Raw genomic sequence first — 24,247 nt, forward strand, 5'->3', positions numbered from 1 at the left:
TTGAGCCTATGTATGTCTCTGCATGTGAGATGGGTCTCCTGAATACAGCAGACTGATGGGTCTTGACTCTTTATCCAGTTTGCCAGTCTGTGTCTTTTAATTGGAGCATTTAGTCCATTGACATTTAAGGTTAATATTGTTATGTGTGAACTTGATCCTGTCATTATGATATTAACTGGTTATTTTGCTCATTAGTTGATGCAGTTTCTTCCTAGCCTCGATGGTCTTTACATTTTGGCATGTTTTTGCAATGGCTGGTACCGGTTGTTCCTTTCCATGTTTAGGGCTTCCTTCAGGGTCTCTTGTAAGGCAGGCCTGGTGGTGACAAAATCTCTAAGCATTTGCTTATCTGTAAAGGATTTTATTTCTCCTTCACTGATGAACTTAGTTTGGCTGGATATGAAATTCTGGGTTGAAAATTCTTTTCTTTAAGAACGTTGAATATTGGCCCCCACTCTCTTCTGGCTTGTAGAGTTTCTGCCGAGAGATCTGCTGTTAGTCTGATTGGCTTCCCTTTGTGGGTAACCCGACCTTTCTCTCTGGCTGCCCTTAAGATTTTTTCCTTCATTTCAACTTTGGTGAATCTGGCAATTATGTGTCTTGGAGTTGCTCTTCTGGAGGAGTATCTTTGTGGCGTTCTCTGTATTTCCTGAATTTGAATGTTGGCCTGCCCTACTAGGTTGGGGAAGTTCTCCTGGATGATATCCTGAAGAGTGTTTTCCAACTTGGTTCCATTTTCCCCTCACTTTCAGGCACCCCAATCAGACGTAGATTTGGTCTTTTTACATAATCCCATACTTCTTGCAGGCTTTGTTCATTTCTTTTTCTTCTTTTTTCTTTTGGTTTCTCTTCTCGCTTCATTTCATTCATTTGATCCTCAATCGCTGATACTCTTTCTTCCAGTTGATCGAGTCGGTTACTGAAGCTTGTGCATTTGTCACGTATTTCTCGTGTCATGGTTTTCATCTCTGTCATTTCGTTTATGATCTTCTCTGCATTAATTAGTCTAGCTGTCAATTCTTCCACTCTTTTTTCAAGATTTTTAGTTTCTTTGCGCTGGGTACGTAATTCTCCTTTAGCTCTGAGAAGTTTGATGGGCTGAAGCCTTCTTCTCTCATCTCGTCAAAGTCATTCTCTGACCAGCTTTGATCCGTTGCTGGCGATGGGCTGCGCTCCTTTGCAGGGGGAGATGCGCTCTTATTTTTTGAATTTCCAGCTTTTCTGCCCTGCTTTTCCCCATCTTTGTGGTTTTATCTGTCTCTGGTCTTTGATGATGGTGACGTACTGATGGGGTTTTGGTATAGGTGTCCTTCTGTTTGATAGTTTTCCGTCTGACAGTCAGAAGGACTGTCTGTTGGTCTGTTGGAGATTGCTTGAGGTCCACTCCAGACCCTGTTTGCCTGGGTATCAGCAGCAGAGGTTGCCGAAGATAGAATATTGCTGAACAGCGAGTGTACCTGTCTGATTCTTCCTTTGGAAGTTTCCTCTCAGGGATGACTCCACCCTGTGAGGTGTGGGGTGTCAGACTGCCCCTAGTGGGGGATGTCTCCCAGCTAGGCTACTCAGGGGTCAGGGACCCACCTGAGCAGGCAGTCTGTCCGTTCTCGGATCTCAACCTCCGCGTTAGGAGATCCACGGCTCTCCCCAAAGCTGTCAGACAGAGTCGTTCGCCTCTGCACCGGCCCCCGCTGCTTTCCCTATTGGACCTCAGCTGTGGGCTGTCCCCAGAGGTGGAGTCTACAGAGACAGGCAGGTTTCCTTGAGCTGCTGTGAGCTCCACCCAGTTCGAGCTTCCCAGCGGCTTTGTTTACCTACTTAAGCCTCAGCAATGGCGGGCGCCCCTCCCCCAGCCTCGCTGTTACCTTGCGGATAGATCGCCGCAGACTGCTGTGTTAGCAGTGAGGGAGGCTCCGTGGGCGTGGGACCCTCCCGGCCAGGTGTGGGATATATTCTCCTGGTGTGCCTGTTTCCTTAAAGCGCAGTATTGGGGTGGGAGTTACCCGATTTTCCAGGTGTTATGTGTCTCAGTTCCCCGGCTAGGAAAACGGATTTCCTTCCCCCTTGCGCTTCCAGGTGAGGCGATGCCTCGCCCTGCTTCAGCTCACGCTGGTCAGGCTGCAGCAGCTGACCAGCACCGATTGTCCGGCACTCCCTAGAGAGATGAGCCCAGTACCTCAGTTGAAAATGCAGAAATCACCGGTCTTCTGTGTCACTCGCGCTGGGAGCTGGAGACTGGAGCTGTTCCTATTCGGCCATCTTGCTCCGCCCCACATAACTTGACATTCTGAGCCACAGTAGTAATGAGACTGGAAAGGTCAAATGAGCCCTCATTTTAATGGGTCTAAAATGGTGCTTAAAAAGTGGGGCAGCATTTATCGGATGATGAATTTATAGATGTGTGTGTGTATTTTGTTATAAGAAACCCTTCTGAGGAAATAAGTTATTAGATTATATTGATATCATAAGATGTTGTTGTTGTTGTTATTGGTTCGGTTGTTCTAATTTCTGTCCTTTTCAAGATTCAAATCATAACCTAAAAGCAAGGAGTTGCAAGAATATATGGAATGGTGAGAAATGATTGATGTTAGAAAGCTTTCAAAAATTGCAATACATAAGGAAAATTGTCCAATGCACATTCTCATTTATCTGTGTTTATCTTTCTATATCCTGTTGAACTTTGCTGATAATTGTGGAAACTCTTTGGCATTTCTTTCTTCCATCTTTATATTTTCTTGATATCATTAGAAATAGATGTTCAGTCCACCTCTTGCATGCTGACCAATCCTAAATTGGACGATGACCTGTTTATTTTGCATCTTCCCTGAATGCTTAATATTCATGAACTAGAAACGGCCAGTAGAAAGTCAGTAAGTGTTACTTAATTTACTTCCCTAGTTATTCAATTTCTCCCAGAGTAACGAATTATGAGTTCCTGGAGCAGCACATGTGTCTCTTTCTTAAAGAAAATTTCAGTTCCATGGTGAGGATTATTTGCACATCTCTGAAGAGGCAGTGGTCCAACCAGACAAAATAGCATAGAGCTAGCACATAAAATAAGAAAGTGGACTGTAGACAAGTACTGACAAAATTACGGAAAGAGAAACTAGTGAAAATTCTAGCAAGTCAATATCTTTTCTGGCCAGTATATTTGTGTAAGCAAATTGAACTTTAATCAGAATACCAATTTGATTTCCAAAATCTTTGTCTTTTCTTTTGTCCCCCCTTGGAAATTGAGTCTCAGTGATGTAAACCAGAATATGAATGCGAGATGACAGCTCCCATAACAAATCACCTTTGGCCAGATTTCCGCCATTTGGGGGTTCATTTTGCCTACCTCTGAAGTTAGCACATCTCCGCCTTTTCCTACTCGTACCTTCCCAGATCTGCTGCTGCTGGCCCATTCCTTGTTCTCAATGTGGCTGAAAGTATTAAGATTTTAGCGAATAGGAAATGGATAAAGATAATAAAGTTCATTCAATCAAGCTCTTCTATTTTGTGCCTTTTTGCTTCTCTAAGAAGCAAGAATGGCACTGTGATTTCATTGTTGAATTAGTTAAGAAAATAGGGGACAATTTTAATACGATTAGAAAGTCTTAGAGAAATATCCTGTTACTACATTTTCAAATGTCTAATGATAATTATACTGGGAAAATTTAAAAGCATTTTTATCATGAAATACTTCAAGCAAACAAGAAAATTATGAGGAATAATGTGTCAAATAGCAGTGTGCCCTCTACCCAGCTTTGCAAATCTAAACATTTTTCTGTAATTGTTTATTTTTCACAATAAATAACACTTTATTAGGATTTTTGAGAAAGTCCAGTAAAGACCAAACCTCTTCCTTACTTGAGGTCAGAACCAACTGGGAAATGACAAAGAATCAGACTGCTGAATCAGCATGGCTGATGAATTAAATTCCCACTACTGAACCCTGGACGAGGCTGTCTACACTCCAGCACCAGCTGAGAGCCTGATACTGGAAGAACAAAGCAAAGCATTTTCTTAACGTAAGCAGGCTCACTTCTAAAAGCAAATGAGAAAGAGAGGACGGGGCTGCCCATACAGTGTCTCCTTCCAGACTCACCAATCAGTTAAGTGTGAAGGAAGGGCAGGTTGAGAAATAGCCCTTAACCGGTTGTTAAGTATTACAACCGGTGAAGCACTCACCCCATGGAAGGAAATGTCAGAAGTGGAAAGTCAGCATTTCCCTCTAAAAACATGTAAAGATAAAGCTATGTTTTTATTTCCTTTTAGATCCTATTTTTTTCCTCCCCTTCCCCCAGGCAGATGTAACCTCTACCCTGAATTTTAAGATCCTTATATATAACAAATACTTAGTCACTAGTGTTGTGATTCTAAGTATCAGAATGCTTCCATTTAAGGGAAATATTGGCTGCTTGTTCTTGGGGATACTGACTATAACATCTGTATTTATTTCAGCTTCAAGATACTCTTGTAGACTAATGGAAAGAATGTAAAAGATGATGCTACTAGATAGGAATAGAGTTTGGATCCAAGGATGTTACTGCCCAACTAATGTTCTAAGTGCTGGAAGATCATCCTGGTCTTAGCAACAGCAATTATAACTAAGAAAACAAAGTTTAGAGTTATCTCAAAACAGAAAAGAAAACATCAAAAAGTTATCTCTTTCCTCTGAAACAAAAACCAGCATTCTAGTGACCCTTGGCTTCTGAAATATTTCAACATCCAGGCTACTGAGACTTTTCTTATTTTCTTATAAACAAACTTTAATGTCCTTTAAAATACTTTCTGATTTCTTTTCTAAGTGTTTTCAGGTGAATAACAAGTTACATTCGTTTGACTTATTTTCTCTTCATAAAATGGGTAAGTTTTTAGTTAAGCAGAGGAACCAGAAAACTTCTGAATGAAGGAAATGTTTGGTAGTGAATGATATAATGGAAAATTGCTATAATAAGTAGCTGGGAAGTAGCTAAGAAGGGAGAGAAATTATACAGAATCATTTTAGTTTAAGTGGCAGTGGATGATTAGAAGCAGTATTGAGACACTGAGAAAAATAGCCTATTACATACCATAGGAAAATCAACAATGGCATCTCGGAATATGGAATTGCTAGTTAAAGCTACTAGGTGACTCTAGGATGGACAATTTTTTTAATAGGTTTTTGGTTTTGGTTGAGGTACACTGTCAGAGTGTGCAGAGTATTTCATTTTGTTAGTTAGCTTCATGAAAACCTTAATTTATTAATGTTAATGATTGACTGTGTGTTAAACCAGAAAGTATTTAGATAATTGAATACCATCAGAAAAGAAATGTTATAAATCTACATATTTTGCCTCCTGTTTCTGAGAAATATGGCAACTAAAAAAAGAGAGGTGAAGGCAAACTAAATCTAACACCTCTTTAAGGCTCACAGGAAAAGAAAACATAGGTAGATCTCATTTTATGTTTTGAATATGCCCTGAAAACCTTGTATAAAAGTTAATCTGTAAAAGTCTAGGCATGCTCCATTTTTGAAATAAAGTGGTAGATGATTTAAAAATGCCAGTAATTATTTTCCAATCTAAATAATCACAACATTGAGTCAGGGTGTGGTGACTCACGCCTGTGACTCCAGCACTTCGGGAGGCCAAGACAGGCAGATCGCTTGAGCCCAGGAGTTCAAAACTAGTTTGGGCAACATGACGAGCACTTTTGTAGTTTTCTATACAAAAAATACAAAAATTAACCAGGCATGGTGGCTTGTGCCTGTGGTCTTAGCTACTTGGGAGGCTGAGGTGGAAGAATGGCTTGAGCTGGAGAGGCTGAGGCTGCAGTGAGCCATGATTGCACCATTGCATCCTAAGCTGGGTGACTGAGTGAGACTCTGCCTCAAAACAACAACAAAGTCACAACATAATTTAGTAGATTTTTTTCATATGTTGGAATTTTACTAAGTGAAGAATTCCTGTTATATGTTATAGGTGATACCATAAGGTATATGAATGATCACATTTCTAAAAAACTTTATACTTTGACTCCTAAATTTCAATAATCTAAGTACTTTGAGGTATATTTGAAAATGTTATTCTTCTTCATTCATTTCTATTTTATTTTTATTTACATCTAAATGTGTTTTCGCTAAACAAGTTTAGCTCCAAACTCCAAATTGTACTATTAGGAAAAAGGAGAATAGCTTTTGGCTCTTCTTGTAGTATTTGAACATTAGGCAACTGGGCACTGTCTTTGGCACACTTTTAGGATGTCATTGGTTCAATCTCAGGGTCAAGTCTTACCCAACTATCCTATGTACTCTGTCCATTGATGCCTTAAAAGAAATAACCTGAATAAAAAGTTGTAACTTTATTAGCAGTTTCTTTTAAATGAATTTTATTAATTTGCATATAATTTCTTCTCAATAAGATATGCAAGCTGGCAACACATTGCCGGTCCTATGGTTATTTTTGTTAGTATGCACAACAGGTAGTTTCATGGGCCAGGAAAGCAGAAATAGTATACAAGGTTAAGGAAATGATTTTCAGTTCTCTAATTTCCCCTGGAATTATTAAACTTATAAATAAACAAAAGAGAAGATAACTCACTGTCCCCCGGTGAAGCAAGGAAAGTAAGTGAAGTAGTAACTGCCTCCTGTTTCACTCTCATGCTTGGACATGTGTATGCCTTCAAAAGCTCACATCCAAGTCATCCAGAAAAATTAGCCTGTTAAATAGTATAGGAGAATCAACAATGGAATCTCTTAGTGCCTGGAATTTGCAATTGCTGATTAAAGCTAGTGGGTAAATTAAAAAAAAATTGTTTTACAGTGTATACTACCTCTTTGCTTTACTGACCCTCAAAACTACCTGCTGTATATACTAACAAAAATACCTTTATAACTGGCAATATCTGACTGAGAAAAAATTATAAGTAAATGAATAAAATTCATGGAAAATATTCCACTAATAAAAGTACCACTTTTATTCAGATTCTTATACATGTGAAGGCTTACAATACCACCTTTCTGGGTAAATACTTGAATAGGATGCCACCCTGTTTTGTTTTGAAGTGTAGTACGCCTTTTCGTATGCAGTGCTCCGTGCTGTGCAGTCACAGAAATTAATGAGTTCAGCATTCAGGATGCCAGGGCAGCTGGAGAACAGAGTTCTGTGCTCATGTGGCTTACACAAACACAGGAGTTGTGTTTCCCACAGTGGGATCCAGGGACCCCTGAGGTTCTGCAGCTTTTTTATTTGGTAAAACATAGATCTGAAACATGATGCTGATGTGGTGAAGGGGGTTGGTTTCTGAAACTGTTTAAGAATTTTAGAGATCAAGAGTAGGTCTGAGAGGAGCTGGCAAAGCAGGCAATTATTTGTGGTGGGAGGATATGGGGAAAGAGCAGATGTCTGTAGATACTACAAAGGAAAATAAACTCCACGAAAGAACAAACTTATGTAGAAAAATTTTAAAGGAAGATTTTTTAACAAAGGATGTTTGCGAAACACTCTAGGAGTTATTCTGGGTAGCACTTATAAAATGGGACAAATTTTTACAGCCAGAATGACCTTTATACTAAAAGTCTTTATTTTTTTTTGATTTATTCCATCCTGTCCCATTTAACAAACTTGTATTAAACAGCTACTTTATATCAAAAACTATACTTCCTTGCTTCCTTTCCACCAGACACAGATATACACATATACACACACTCACTTTGAAGTTCAAATACCATTTGTAATAACTGGAGAGCCACAGGACTTTAGCACTAAAAGTCAAAACAATTAGATCGCTACGGCAAGATGAAGTTAAAAAGCAGCTTCCCAGGATGAAACTTGGAAAATGCTTGAATACTGAGGTGTTTATTTGGATTTGCTTTTCTAAACTTGTTGATGGAGGTAGGTGTCTTGCTGACATATTACATCATTTCTGATGAAAGAACTTTGGTAAGATTTATTGAGCCAGATTTTCTTCTTACATTAATTGTATTGGGAAGTTCCAATTGTTAGAAAGAGACACTGAGTTGGATATATTATTTTTTACATCAAATATGAATTTTCTGTATTTGAGATTATGATGTCATTTCCAAATGGTTGTATTGATTCTGTACTCATCAGACAAGGCCCTATAACTATTTGTCATATTTTAATTATCTTTGTTCCTTGTATCTTTACCACTAGAGGTCTGTGGCTCCTCCTTCTCAAGGTTATAGTGCTATAAAAATACTCATTTTAGATTTCAAACCAACTAGAATGAATGTAGTACTATAGAGTTTTTGGATTCAGTTACACTTTGAGTCAAATGTTATCTTTTACAGCAACCATATACATCAAAACTGGGATCAAACTCAACCTATTAAGAGTAATAAAACTGATTAAAATTTCTGACCCATAAGACTAATATTATAAAGTTGTTATACATTAAGGAAAAGGGCTTCCAACTTTCACAAACTCTTATTACTAAAATATTTTTCTTCCAACCTCCTGTAATGCCTCAAAATGGAATATATTTCACCTGAATTTAGGAGATTGAAAGTAAATTTGGAGTTATAGAAAATACTTAATATATCACCTTTTAGTTATAGTGAGAATATGTGAAGTTAGCAGTTTATACCATGTGAATGGGGTGAATTAACTCTTTCCACCAGGAGGCTTTGGCACAAGAGGTAAGAGCTACCAAGAATGTACTAGGGCTCAGGCTTGTGGAAGGGAGGGGCCTCTCCAGCTCATCATTATAGAGCTCATACTTTCTAGATATGCTGTCTGATTCTCAGGTGGTTCAGGTCTGTGAATTCATTAGTAGGACACTAATATACTAGAAAGAATCACTGCAGGATCACCCTGTCTTTGTAATACACTTGCAACCCTTAAAATAGGTTAGAGGGGAGTAAATTTTCATTACAATGAAAGAAGGTCCAACTTGTTATTGGCTCAGATTCTAGGTGGTATCACAGATATGCATCATGTTTTGAGCAACTGAGAGGAGAATCCAAGGGTTCTAATTGAATGGACTGGTGTCATCTGCACTCCTCCTCCCTGGCTAGCTCTTCCACTCGGAAGGCCTGACACCTTCATCTTAGATTTTCTTTATGTATGTCATTGCAGCCAAGTTTAGAAACAGGAAATTTGCTATGAGAATGAGTCCAAGAATCTGCTGTCTCATCCCTACTGATGTAACATACCTGTATTGTGTTTCAAGATACAGTCATCAAAATGAGGGAAAAGTCCTCTTTTGAAAGAAAAATCAACTGCCAGATGGTATATTGATTATTTGGATTCTACCTATGAAATCAGTTAGCTCATTTCTTGATCATTCTCTTTTGCTAAATGCATAATTTGTATTTCTTGCAGCAATTAATACCTGAAAGTTATTTGTAAGCTCATTTCAAATATGAGAAACTGAGGTTCATAGAGGTGAAATCACTTGCCTTTTTTGGGGGAGCGGGGAGCATCATCTTTTTTTTTTTTTTTTTGAGATGAATTCTCACTCTGTCACCCAGGCTGGAGTGCATTGGCACAATCTCGGCTTACTGCAACTTCTGCCTCCCAGGTTCAAGCAATTCTCCTGCCTCAGTCTCCTGAGTAGCTGGGACTACAAGTGTGCACCCCTAAGCCCAGCTAATATTTTTGTATTTTTAGTAGAGATGGGGTTTCACCATATTGGCCAGGCAGGTCTTGAACTCCTGAGTTGAGGTAATCCACCTGACTTGGCCTCCCAAAGTGCTGGAATTTCAGGTGTGAGCCACTGTGCCTGGCCTAGCACCATCTTTTTATGACTGTATTTCCAGGACCTACCATATATTCAATTCAGAGTAAACACTTGGTTATATTTGTGGAGTAGTGGAATATATGAATGATTTAATAAATAATATAGATGAAAAGATTAGTTCATATGTCTCCAGGGATGACTATCTTTCTTTATCACCAAGGAATTTGCCGTAAACCATTAATTCACTATAAAAACATAATTATGATTATGTCTTGTCTTAATCTTATGTCATTATTTCATTATTTATGTTAAAAATAATAAAAATAATGTTAATTCTACGATTTCTTCTATTTCTTTTTTTTTTTTTTTTGAGACGGAGTCTCGCTCTGCCACGGCCCAGGCTGGAGTGCAGTGGCCGGATCTCAGCTCACTGCAAGCTCCGCCTCCCGGGTTTACGCCATTCTCCTGCCTCAGCCTCCCGAGTAGCTGGGAGTACAGGCGCCCGCCACCTCGCCCGGCTAATTTTTTGTATTTTTTTTAGTAGAGACGGGATTTCACCGTGTTAGCCAGGATGGTCTCGATCTCCTGACCTCGTGATCTGCCCGTCTCGGCCTCCCAAAGTGCTGGGATTACAGGCTTGAGCCACCGCGCCCGGCCGATTTCTTCTATATCTAAATAGGATAAACATATGTAGAAAGTTTGAAATAAAGCAATAGCATTTTAATACATTACCTTGTCATTTATTTGATACCCTCTTTCCTTGACTTGAAATTTGCAATATTCAGAATTGCATTCATTGTTGAATATTCCCATCTGGATATTACTAGATTGAGATTCAGTCTGACCCACCTGGTCCAAAGACAGACTTTCTTTATTAAGAAGCCAACAACTAAACAGGCTACAGTAACACTTCTTGGAACTCAAGGATGCATACAAGAGGGTGGCTTCCTTCCATCTGTCAAGAGCCTCTGTCACCTCCATTTACCCTTTTTCTGCTACTCCTATTGTCAAATACTCCAGAGCTACAAGATGATTAAGAGCCATCATGAGCCTTTTGAGGATTGTTGTGAGCTGGGTTGTTATTTTTACTTTTAGTTTTATTAATCAGACCAACTCAATAGCACCCTAGTTACAGAAATCCTATGATTTGGGCTCATAAGATCAATGTTGAAATCTTGCCTCTGCCATTAATGCAGGCTGGCTTTTGGCAAATCACTCAACCTATCTGAGCTTCAGTTTCCTAATATACAAAAAGAGAGGAATGTCTGCTGTCCTGCCTCACCTCCACAAATGATTGAATAGCTCAATATCATCATGGTTATTATTATTATTATGCTATTATATTTTAAAATGTTTGTAAGCAGAAAGTACTGTAGAGAGGTAGGTTGCTTCTCCCTCTTTCTCATTTAGTTTTCTTACATATCAAATTCCATCCTGGGGTAAAGGAATTGCTCATAATTTACTTTTATAAGAGATACCCTTCAATACCAGCAATTTCATCTTTCTCTTTTGTTTTTAACACTTACATATATCACATATATAACCATATTTGAATGGGAGCAAGTCTTTTCATTTCTTTTCTACCTAGACCTATAAGTTGAAGCTGAAGTCTTTCAAGAAGTTAGATCTGGAGCTCTGTGGCCAGGACTTCTCTCCTTACCCAGCCTTTCCACTCATTCCTCAAATCCTTTCCAGCCCATTGCTATTGTAGAAAAGTCTCCTCCCCAAATTTGCATCTCAGGAGATGCAGTTATGCAGACTAATATGTGGCTGTCTTCTAAGCTCAGCCTCATATCACTTTGCACTAGCCCTTTCTAGTTTTAGGCCTAAGATGTAAAAATTGAATTAATATGAATATTGGTTACTACTTTGGACTTGGAAGCCTGTGGAAATGTGGGTACATTTGTCTGCCTTCCCAAGCTTTCTTCTCCTTGTTTGCAGAATGATGATAATAATGGTATTTAATTATAGAGTTGCTGGCAAATTAAATGAGAGTAACACTTGGTCAGTACACAATATAGTTATTATTTGCAAGGGGAAAAAATACTGGTTTTCAATTGCTGGTACATGTGAAATCATAATTTACTTTTGACATCTGTCTTATCTATGTTTATTTCCCATTATTTTTTGTATTTTTTCTATGTTGTCTCTGAAGCCACCTCTGTGTTTTGCTTTTTTGGGGGTGGAAGCAGAGGCTCGGTTGTGAATAAGTACAATTTTTCTTTACTTCTGGTACATAAAGTTCTGAATAGTATAACAAAATGCACATTGAACTAAAAGTTATGAAAGGCTGCTTTTACTGTTTACTCACTCCTTTAAATCAAAAGAACTAGATGTAAACTATTTCTTTTATGTCATCTCCTGTTCTTCAGGCTCTTTGGAGCCTCAGAAAACATAAAAGAGTTTGATTTACAATCATTTTGGGCAAATTGCCTGTAGAACTCTAAGGACAGGAAATGAAAAAAGAAGTACAGCACACAACCCCGGGCATTCCACACAACATGTAGAATAAACAAACAGGCCCAAAAAGGAAACCAAAACTGCTTGGTTTTACGTTGAGGAGGGGTACCACAAATGGCTTTTGGAGAAAATGTACTAAAGATGATGACATGGTAGAAAAATCCTTCAGGGGGGTGAAATTGACCCTGATTAAAGAGTAGCCTTTTCCCCTTTTCTCTACAGCATAGTGAGTATTTTTTATTTAGGTTACCTGTATTGACATTATGAAAAAGAGATACCACGTTACAGAGCTGTGCTTCTCAAACCTTAATAGGCATGATTGCCCTGGGGTTCTCGTGGAAGCGTAGGTAGTGATTCAGGGAATCTGGATAGGGCCTGAGGTTCTGCATTATTCACAAGCTTTCAGGTGATGCAGATTCTGCTGGTTTATGAGCCATGGTTGGTTTTCAGTCATCTTCTTCAACAAAATAATTGGTGGTGATGTTCTGGTCTTCATCTGTTCAAGAGTGGTTTTCAACTGGGGACAATTTTGGCCTTATGGGAATTTGACTGTGTCTGGAGATTTTTGATTATGACAATTCATGAAGTGCTATTGGCTTCATGTGGGTAGGGGCCAAGGATGCTGCAAAACACTCTATAGAATAGGATAGCCCCTGATAACAAGAATTTTCTGACCCATATGTGAATAGTACCAAAGTTGAGAAACCCTGCTACAGAAGTATTATTTTATGCATTTCTTGTATCAAAAAATACTTTGTTGAAATTGTTCAAAAAATAAATACACAAAACCTATGAGCAAAGAATAGGAGCATCTACTACAGTCATGCATCACCTAGTGATGGCGATGTGTTCTGCAAACTGCGTCCTTAGGTGATTTCATCATGGTGCGAATATCATAGAGTATATTTACACAAATCTAGATTTTAGAGCTACACATCTAGGCGGTATATCACTTAAGTTTTCTAGGCTACAGACCTCTACAGGTGGTTACTATACTGTATACTGTAGGCCACGGAAACACAATGATGGCCAGGCTCAGTGACTCACACCTGTAATCCCATCACTTTGGGAGGCCAAGGCAGGTAGATCACTTGAGGCCAGCAGTTTGAGACCAGCCTGGCTAACATGGCAAAACTCAGTCTCTTCTAAAAATATTTAAAAATTAGCCAAGCATGGTGGCAGGCACCTGTAATCCCAGCTACTTGGGAGGCTGAGGCATGAGAATAGCTTGAAGCCGGGAGACGAGGTTGCAGTGAACAGAGATAGCACCACTGCACTCCAGCCTGCGCAACAGAGTGAGACTCAGCCTTAAAAAAGAAAAAAAAAAAATAAAATATTAGTGTGTCTAAACATATATGAACATAGAAAAGGTACACTAAAGCTATTGTATTATAATCTTATGACACCACCATTGTATATGCAATTTGTCATTCACTGAAACATTATGCAGTGCATGACTATTTAGTTTAGAAAGTAAGCAGCATTTAAAACTGTCTTCAAATATATGAAAGACTATTATGCAGAAGATGGTAACCAGCTGTTCTCTATCACCCTTGAAGAATGAACAGGAAATGTACATAAAAGGACCCATGCAATTCACCCGTTCTTTTTCTGCTTCCTTCATGCCAGCTAGACAAATCTCTTCATGATCTTGCAACCATATTTGTCCTGACCTGTGACTTAACACTTGCAGAGACCCTCTCAAATCCTGGGTCATTTTCTTTTCACTGCCAAATCTCATCTCTTTCTCTCTTTAAAAATCTTAGTTGAAAATTTCTATTTCCATAAAATCTTCTTGAACTAAGATGAAATAGTTGCCAGTTCATCTTTAACTAGAGGTGGCATACTTCTTCCTTCAACATGTTATCTGTCAGTCTGAAAATAAGTTACTGCCCATTTGTGTACAAGGAGTTGTGCGAGATTTTGATAAAGGATTTAAAAAAGTAAGTAAGAGAGTCATTGTTTTTTAGGAATTTTCCAATCTGAGGAGAAAAATCTCACACAGATAACTATATAGTATTCAGTAATTATCTCCATTAGAGGTTTCTTAAAAAGTAAGAAAGGAGGTTTTAGAAGTTTAAAGATTACGTCTGGGTAGGGAGGTCAAGAAAGACTTTACAGATAGATACACAGGTGTATCTTTTTTTGTTTCTTTGATGAATTTATTCTTCAAGGAAAAAGCAGTTACTATTGTCGCCAAAATTTAAAGATTATAAATTAGAGTAGTGTGGACTTAAAGTACCTTTATGAAAAAAGTTCATAGTGAGCAAGGGTTAAAATATTAGAGTGATTTAATCCACTCACAATTTATAAGACTAGAAAAGATAATTTTTCAGAATCTATGTGGCTATATGGTGGTTTTAACAAAGGAGACTGAATTTAGTCACCTCTGAATGTATCTGATGAGGCTCTATAATTTTATAAGACAGTGCTCTTTGGAAATAATTTTGTTTGTTTGTTTATTTGTTTGTTTGTTTTGTTTGAGACAGTCTTTCTCTGTTGCCCAGGTTGGAGTGCAGTGGGACAATCTTGGCTCACTGCAACCTCCGTCTCCCAGGTTCAAGTGGTGCCCCTGCCTCAGCCTCCCGATTAGCTGGGACTACAGGTGTACACCACCACACCTGGCTAATTTTTGTGTATTTTTAGTAGAGACGGAATTTCATCTTGTTGGCCAGGCTAGCTTCAAACTCCTGACCTTAGGTGATCCACCCACCTCTCAAAGTGCTGGGATTACAGGCATGAGCCATCGTGGCCCCCTGGAAAGAATCCTTAGTTACACCTAGGAGAAGAATATTTTGGAAGTTCATAAGTATACTTCAAAATCCAAAACCAAAGCAGGAATTTGGCACCATCCATTTGAGGTGGTGATTCTAGAACTTCTTTAAGAGACAGTCTCACTTACTAAGAGTTTCCACAACCTGTACTGTGAGAAAATTAAAAAGAATTAACCCTCATCAAATATGTAGTATGTGCCAGGCGTTGGGTAGACCCTTTAGATATATCATGTGATTTAATCTGGATAACAACTGGTGAATTTATTAACACCAATATTATAAGGAGGCTTCAGAGAATTAGTGTAAGTTTCCAGCCAACACTTGATTAAGGAAGGGAAACACAGCAAATCTCAGGCCTGCATGGGAAGCCATCTCTGGGTGGAGAGCATCAGCTTGCCTTTTCCTTTGGAAGCAGCAAGGAGAACATCTATTTTTATAAAGCTTTACATGAGTATATGTGCATTCTCTATAGTTGAAATGGGAAAATGAGCTGTTCAGAGTTCACTGATGGCCATGGTTTTCTGCAGGGCTCACTTCTGGAAAACTATCTGCAATTGTATTAGTCATATAAGAATCTGAGTTTCTGCCTGCTCTTTTCCACACATTCTGAAATCCTCAGCTCTAGGAATGGTACAGATATTAAATTAGTATGGAATTTTTTTGAATGTTAGTATTTGTGTTCTTTAAAGTCACTATGTTGATTTACAGTTAGTAATACAGTTAAGAATGGGGACCTTCCTTGAGTTTTCATTCTTTGAGTTTCATTTTTTTTTTAATAGAAACAGCTTTTGATGGTAACCTCAACAATGCCTTCCATAACTCAAAACATGACGGAATCTTAGTTAACTTTATGTAACTGGATTTTGTTTTTCTCCTAAAGTTGTTCTACGCTGCTGCGTATCATTCAATGTTGATGTGAAAAATTCAATGACTTTCAGTGGCCCAGTGGAAGATATGTTTGGATATACTGTTCAACAATATGAAAATGAAGAAGGAAAATGGTAAGCCGATGGGTTTTGTTGTTGTTTACTTATTTTACAAGGTAATGGGAAATGTTATTTGATTACAGTTTCTTTTATGAACGAAACTTTAACAGAATGAATTATTTATGGTGGAAAATGCAATCTAGTCATTTGGCAATGGAAGCTAACCTAAAGTAAAAAAAAAAAAAAAAAAACCTTGGCAATATTAGAGGAAGGGATTAGTGATTTTTGTTGATGCCTAGATTGACCTCAAGGAAGTGCTGTATCCAAAAAAGCTATTGTTCCATAATTATGTTCTTTTGGCAAGAATTCTTTAATTGTTCTCATTTCAGAGTAGCTTAAATGCACCTGTTTGAAATCCAGTAGGAAGGATTTGGAGGCAAATGAGATGATGCTCTGAAAGGGTTAATATCACTTCCGTGAGTTTGGGCTTTACTGATTTATTGAGCTTGGTCTAATGTTTATAATGAACTTTATAGGGTTTCTTGTATCTACCTTCAAACCCTTTAATATTGGTTAAGTTCATTGTAAATATTATTGTTATTATTATTATTTTCAGATGGAGTCTTGCTCTGTCACCCAGGCTGGAGTACAGTGGTGTGATCTCAGCTTACTGCAACCTCTGCCTCCTGGGTTCAGGTGATTCTCCTGCCTCAGCCTCCTAGTAACTGGGATTACAGGCACGCGCCACCATGCCCAGCTAATTTTTGTATTTCTAGTAAAGATGGGGTTTCACCACGTTGGTCAGGCTGGTCTTGAATTTTTGACCTCGTGATCCACCTGCCTCGGCCTCCCAAAGTGCTGGGATTACAGGCATGAGTCACATCTCCTGGCCATAGATATGATTTTTAAAGTATAACTAACTTTTTGAAAATTATGTAAACTGAGTATTAGAGCTCTTTTGCTTAATATTTAATAGAATTTTCAGTAAATGCAATTTTTGTTTAATTGGACATTATAGAAAAAAGAGCAGTAGCTAGTTAAACTTTAGTTTAATAACTTAAACTAAACAAGCCTATATTTTTAGTAGCTATAATAATAAGCAAAAAAGAGATTATATCTACTTGGATAACAAGGATCTATGAATCACTATAATTATTTCATTAATAAAAATATGTGGATTTTCTGCATTTTGTTTTATCTTTTAGACTTGGTTAATTTGATAATAATGCCCTAAAGACTATAAAAAGTAATGAGTTCTCACATTTTTTAAGTACATTATTTTATGCTAAGTATAAAATAGAATTTGTTGAGATACTTCACTCTTTTATTCTCCTTACATATATCTCAGATAACAAACCTAATGCTAGACGCTAAGTTTTTAAGTTCTCTTTCCCTCCCTCCTATACTCTCCACCCATCCCACCCCCCAGTTTTTAAGGTTAAATGAGTACAGCTCTCCCTCGAGACACTAACTTTATTCTTTTAGGAATTATACCTTCAATTCAGGTACCTCTGGGAGAGTAATGATGAGTAGACCAACTGGCCAGACTTTGTGCATAAGCTATAATAAACAGAAATGCAGTACATGTTATTCTTCAAAACCTTAACTTTACAAAAACACATAAAAGTTAATTTTCACTAATTACTAATAGTTACACAAATTTTAAAGAGGAATATAGTAAATAGCAAGTTTTAAGACTTAAACCACCTACTTAAAATGAAGTGTCCCTTTAGAGATGGTTAAATATTGCTAAAATATTTTATGAAATTCTCATTTTCAGTTTCTTTTTTTTTTATTTTATTTTTTTTTATTATACTTTAAGTTCTAGGGTACATGTGCATAACGTGCAGGTTTGTTACATACGTATATTTGTGCCATGTTGGTGTGCTGCACCCATCAACTCGTCAGCACCCATCAATTCATCATTTATATCTTGTATAACTCCCCAATGCAATCCTCCCCCCTCCCCCCTCCCCATGATAGGCCCCAGTGTGTGATGTTCCCCTTCCCGAGTCCAAGTGATCTCATTGTTCAGTTCCCACCTATGAGTGAGAACATGCGGTGTTTGGTTTTCTCTAACCCAAATGTCCATCTGTGACAGACTGGATTAAGAAAATGTGGCACATATACACCATGGAATACTATGCAGCCATAAAAAAGGATGAGTTTGCGTCCTTTGTAGGGACATGGATGCAGCTGGAAACCATCATTCAGTTTCTGATATGAGAAAAACCTATATGTTTTCTTTTTCATCCAGTCCTATCTTTGTGATTTTAGAAAAGTCTGATGTCAGAAGTCCTTAATTATATGAATGAACCTTAGTAAAGTGAAAAGGGGTTCATATTTCTTTTTAGAAGCCTTAGTGCCCCCATTTGATCTCTTCAGTCACTGTTTCTCATTATAAGAACCTATCCTATTGTGAGATTTCCACCCTCTAAATTCTACAGTCCCTCTTTTCAAGGCACCAGAAGTCAAAGCAGTGGAAAATTGAGAAACCAGGCCTGAATGAAGCCTTGATGTAATGAGGAATGTCCTTGCTAAGGTCATTCTATCTTTGTAGAAGGTTAAGATACGGATAAGGAAAAAAGAAGACAGCCAACACTGGGAAAGGAACAAAAGAGTGCATAGATTGGATAGTAAGAGTAAGGTTGCAAGAAGGATGTTGCTAATGGTCTGTCTGAATGAATCTAGACTGGACTGAACCATCAGAATTCTACATGCATTTGTGAAGTAATGTTAATAAGAGATGAGGGACTATGCCTTATATCTTGACTTACGCATAAAACTGAGTTGAATTGTCTCTGAAAATGTTTGTTGGTGGGTTAAGGTTTTTTTATTTAGCCCTAGCATAAATGTGGGTCAATCAACACCTATTTATGTAATACATTTTATGTGTCTGGCATTATGCTAAATTCCATGGGAAATGTTTACATATAAAGCAAATATAAAAGCTTTAACCTAATCAACGACATACATGAAATGCTTAGGAATAGAGAATAGTGCCAACAACCAGTGCAGAATAGACTATAAATTCAACGGGAATTCAAAACAGGAGGAGATGATTCTTGGTTCTTGACTTAAATCTTGAAAGATGACTTAACTTTCAATATGAGAAGAAAAATGTCACTCCAAACACAGGAGCTTGGACCTAATATGAGGACATTGAGAAGCCATCGTAAGTTGTCGTTTTATGAAACTTCATTTGGGAAGTTACATATAAATTGGACTGGAGAATGGGGTGCTTGAAAACTAGGAAATATATAGACACTCAAGAACTATAATCTGCTACTTAAAGGATGAGCCTTCAGGCTGTATTAGGGGCAAACAGAAAAAAAAGAAAGATGTATTCAAGACAAATCAAGATGAATCAGTAAGTCTTGGTGGAAGTTTGGAAATGGTCAGTGAAGGTGTAGGAGAGGTCAGATAGATTCCAAAATTTCTGTGCTCGCTCACTGGGAAGTGGGTTGTCATTGACAGAGAAAGGGAAATCGACTTATCAGGAAGTGGATAAGTCTGTTTTTAAATAGCTTGAGTTCAAGGTGATTTCTAGGTAGTGGGAAACCTCAAACTGGAATATAGGTAAGAGGGAGAAGTTAATGTGCTAGTGGAAATGCCTAGAAAACAAAGACTGATTTTGCAGCCCACTTGTAACCCTGGGCACTACCCCACATCTAGCATGAGGCCTTATACATAATATGCACTCAATCATTATTTGTTGGCTGAACAACTAAATCTAGTTGGACACTTTGTTATCATCAATTAAAAAAAAAAAAAAGCTCCTTAAAAAATAAAGTTGAATATGGCTCTCCTAGGGAAATGAAACTACTTAGGACCAGAGCTGTAATACATTTCATCTCTATACCCAGCCTTGTGCCTTTTTCTTCATTAGAACTATTTTTAAAAGTAAATGTTGTTAAAACCTATTTTTGTGGTAGGTACCAGACTTTACATATTAATATGTGTGAGTTTGTAAGCATTTGAATGTCGATGATATCAGAAACCTAAATCTCACGCTGACATTTATTATTTACAATGATTTTAGGGAAAAGTTGTGAAAAATCAGAGCAACCAATAAGATGTGGGCAATTGAATTAAAAGTAAGCAAATTACAAATACCTAAATTTCCAAACTTTTAAAGATGGCATGGTAGCAGCATATTGTTCTAAAGAGATCTGGGATCCAGTAGTGCAAAATAAATGTAGAAACATGTTTGGATGTTCTGTAAGTGCCTATAAAATCAGATACATTGCAGACTTACTTGAAGAAATGCACCACAGAATAATTGACATATTTGGAGGAACATGGATTTTGTTATTTAATTATCTCTCGAGGTAGGCACCTTCATAAGTCATATTTACTGCTCATGCTTTTGAATTTCATAACCTCAGACTAAAAAAAAATATTCATCCTGACCCATCTTACATTGTGGCTATAGTACACCTATAGAAGGAGCACTTGTTGGCCCATGACAAGTACAGTCTGTGTATTTGAAAACATAGCTTTAATTCTTACGAAAGAAATATAAGTTAACAGAAAAGGTAGCCTTATGTCCTCTTTGCTGTTCAGAAGTTTGCTGTGAAGTATAATTTATATCTTTGGCTCGGAAACCACATGCTTTCTCAGTAGCAGAACACATCATACATCTGTTTAAGATCAGTCGTTGTTCATTATGTTTAGCATGAGCTGGAGCATCCAAGTAATTGTAATGTGGTTCAGAAGAATTCAGAAAGAACATAATTGCCTTCATAATTTTGCTTTGAGGAAAAGAAATTCAAACATGCTCAGCACAGCACAAGCCTTCCAGATTTCCAGATTTAGTGGTAAACATCAGCATGGCCAAGTCTCAGCTGAATGGGAAAATATGAGAGGTCTGTTTGGGGCTTTCCACTCTAATCTGTTGCTGCTTTGCTTCATTCCTTCCAGCATGTATGCCTACCCTTTTAATTGCCCTTCAAGCAACCTTTCTTGGGGGCTTCAGTGATTTCACTGGACCTGTCTGAACGCAAAGTAGATTTTCAGGATCCATCCTTGCCAACCTTCAACCCAATGTTTATCTTGACCTCATGCCTTTTCCCTAGAGGACACTGCTTTATGTCAGGTCAGGGTACCAATGGACTCATGTGATTGATGCCCTATTCCCAATATGTCTGTACTGTAAAAGAAAAGAAGAATCCTGGCTGATATGGAGCTATTCCAGACTGGGGAGGAGAGACATTTTAAGGGTTTACATAATTTTCTGTTACAGATTTTAATATGCTTATTTTACATTGCTTCTATGCCTTTTGAGGTTGAAATTTCCTCATTGCCAAACTTGTCATTTCTTTGGCTCCCTTCTTTTCCACCCCTCCACCTTTTATGAGCAAATCACTGCAGTTGATGGGGTCACTGTGTAAGTTTCATTCTCTCAGACGAAAAAATGCTTATTCCATTTATTTAAAAAGAAACAGGCGAGCAGAATTTGCTTGGCATTCTGAGAGTGACTTTGGCTTGATCTATGTATTAGACATCAAGGTAAAGTTAGGTGAAAAGGATGTTAATGAAATAATGTAAATATAAGACACTCTTCTCCAAGAAACTATCTTTTACAGGGAATAAAACATAAATATGAAGCAGAGACATCAGACACCAGCTACTCTTCAAATAAATGTAATAATGGTCATAATAACAAGATGACTATTGTGAATAGCAAATATTTCTGCTTACTAAATATTATTATATTTATAGCTTATTCATGGAGAAATATGTTTCTCTCACTTTGATGATCCTTGAGTTGATCAGATGTTTCTCCAGAAATCAGTAATGATATCCATAACATGTTTTGATCCTGTTAATCTGCATACAGGTCATTGCAAAAATGCCATATAAAAAGCAAGATCTAATAGAAATAAAATATAAAAAGTTAAAACTAACTTGCATTAAATTTTAGAATAATGATATAAAACAATGTGCCTGGGGCTTCACATTGACCCTGTGGGTTTGGGTGGATATCATTGTTATCATCTGTATTTTCTAGACAGGAAACTGAGACAGAGAATGAATGTTCAAAGGTTTAATATAGCAAGTATGTCACGGGATCAGGATATGGAACACCAGCCTTCTGACTTTTCAGTCAATTGTCTACCTCTAGCAATAAGGATTCTCTAGCTCTTTGACCTGGAGAAATGCCTTTGGTGTCACTCAAAGGCATGAATAGCATCCCACTTATGCAGAATATATATCCTCTAAAATGGAAAAAAAGATTTTGCAATCCAGATCTCTTGGCTGGTCACATAAGTGTAAATTCCCTGGTCTGCCTTATTCAGATTCTTAAGTACTTGACACAGTCGTTAATTCATTCATTCAATAGATATTTATTGAATGCCTATTTTTTGCTTGATACTAGTCTGGGCACTAAGGATGTGTTAGTGAACAAAATAGAGAAACAAATCCCTACCATTGTGGAGCTTATATTCTTTTAGGGAATAGAGAACAGAAAATAAATAATGAAGTTAATAAACAGGTAGTTTACATCAAATGCTAGAATAGGATCAGTGTTGTGAGAAAAAACTAGCAAGATAATAGATTGAGAATGCTGGAGATTCCTGAAATTCTATAAACCCTATGCTGATACTTTTCTAGGATCTTGTTATTTTGATGCAGTTTGAGAAAAGTGAGGCTTACTTAGGATTAAAGTGGTAAGATACATGTACTTTCAAGCTTGTTCTTAAAAGTTTCATGTTTGTTTTCAGAGAAAACAGATACTAGGAAAATACAGAAAATTAGCAGTCCTATGATCTGCTACCCTAGTCTTTACTGTTGGTCCCAACTCCCAAATTCCCTGTCTCAATCCTGGGCTCCTATACTCTACCACTTTCTGAGTGCTCACTGCACAGTCTTCACTTATCTCACAATATGCAATAGGCTGTGGTTGAGATTGCTGTATCAGGTCAGTTTCCAATTATCACCATACTCTAAGTGCTTTCTCTTGCCCTAGAGGTCAAACATAAACTCCAGATCTTTTCCTTCAGAGCTAAATTCTTGCCAAATCTCAAGCTCCCTGTTCCTGTGTATAAGCAGCTTTATCCTGAGTTCTAGCCACCCATACTTTCTCATTATCTTCCGTTTTCAATCTTCATTCTCCTGTCTCCACACTTTTCCCTGAGCTATCCATATCTCCCTTTCCTTCTCCCTTACAATCCACAATAGCTCTCCTATTAGCATGCTGTACAAGCTATCAGTTTTATAACTGATTTTCATCAGTTATCCTAGATTTTTCCCCACTTGATATTACATGTTTTCCAACTAGTGAGTCAATTCTTCTCTACAAACTTGTATTTGTTTTAGTCAGATGATGGAATCTTAGAATTGGAAAGGACTTTGCGGGCCTACCTCCTATCCACTATTAAAACCATTTTCCGAAACATCCGTGGCAAGCTGCAACCCACCTCATCTTGACCAGAGGAGCTGCCTGACAGATCTACATATGCCTTATCATTTTAAATCTACATTGCTCTCCGCAAGCCCAGCACCCCTCTACCTCTTCCCTAAATCTTACTAGGTGACTGCAGCTACTATTTTCCAAAGAAGAAAAAGAGAGAGATAGAGAGAGAGAAGCTACTAGGTCAAAATTTAATCCTCACTTCCTGTTTCAGTTAACTTTTGCTGCATAATAAATCATTCCAATACTTAGTGACTTAAATCAGCAATGGTCCATAATTTCTCAAGATTTCTGAGGATTGAATGGGCATTCCCCTATTGCCTGGGCTCATCATCTGGTCCCTCAACTGCGGCTGGAGTGTCCAAGCTGGCTTTCCTCACATGTCTGGAAGTTCCTGCTGTCAGCTAAAGCACCGATTCTGTTCCATGTGGCCTCTTATCCTCTATTAAGCAACACTGGGCTTCTTCATATCATGATGTTCTCAGATTTCAAAAACAGGTAAAATGGAATCTATAAAGGCCTTTTAAGGCCTAGCCTTAGAAGTCATAGTATCATTTGTGCTGTATTCTACTTATGAAAACAAATCCTCGATTCAATGGGTGGAAAAACAGATTCTACCTCATGAAATAATAAAAGTCAAAGTCATGTTGCAAAAATGTACACAATTCCAAACCATCAACCACCCTTGCAAACTGCTCAATACTGGGTCGCACAGAGTGCTGCCTAGGGAATGGTCGCTCTTCTTCATTTTTAAGACAAACCTCTCTTTCTGGATCCACCCTGTCTACCTGCTCAGAGATTCTACTCCCTCTCCTCTGAAATCAGGGTTTCTCTTGTTACTGGTTCTTTCTTGCCATCATTTAGCCATATGCAGGTTGCCTCCATGATAAATTTAGACACACCTCAAGATGGTTTGTCCTTGCCCCCCCCAAATAAAAGCCACATTTATTAACACTGCCCATCTCCCTCATTTTTAGCCAAGTTACTTGAAATGAAATTTGCCACAA

The 24,247-nt window shown here is 37.9% G+C and overlaps 1 protein-coding gene across 1 annotated transcript in view; it reads left to right on the plus strand.

Moving 5' to 3' along the window:
* Positions 1 to 24,247, plus strand: part of ITGA1 (integrin subunit alpha 1) — a 174,063-nt gene that overhangs the window by 50,349 nt on the left and 99,467 nt on the right. The window contains 1 exon segment of the mRNA XM_033179542.1: positions 15,778 to 15,898. Coding sequence (XP_033035433.1) covers positions 15,778 to 15,898 — 121 coding nt within the window.

The sequence above is a fragment of the Trachypithecus francoisi genome, unplaced genomic scaffold (assembly GCF_009764315.1).
Source record: "Trachypithecus francoisi isolate TF-2019V2 unplaced genomic scaffold, Tfra_2.0 Lachesis_group2, whole genome shotgun sequence".
NCBI classification, from domain to species: Eukaryota; Metazoa; Chordata; class Mammalia; order Primates; family Cercopithecidae; genus Trachypithecus; species Trachypithecus francoisi.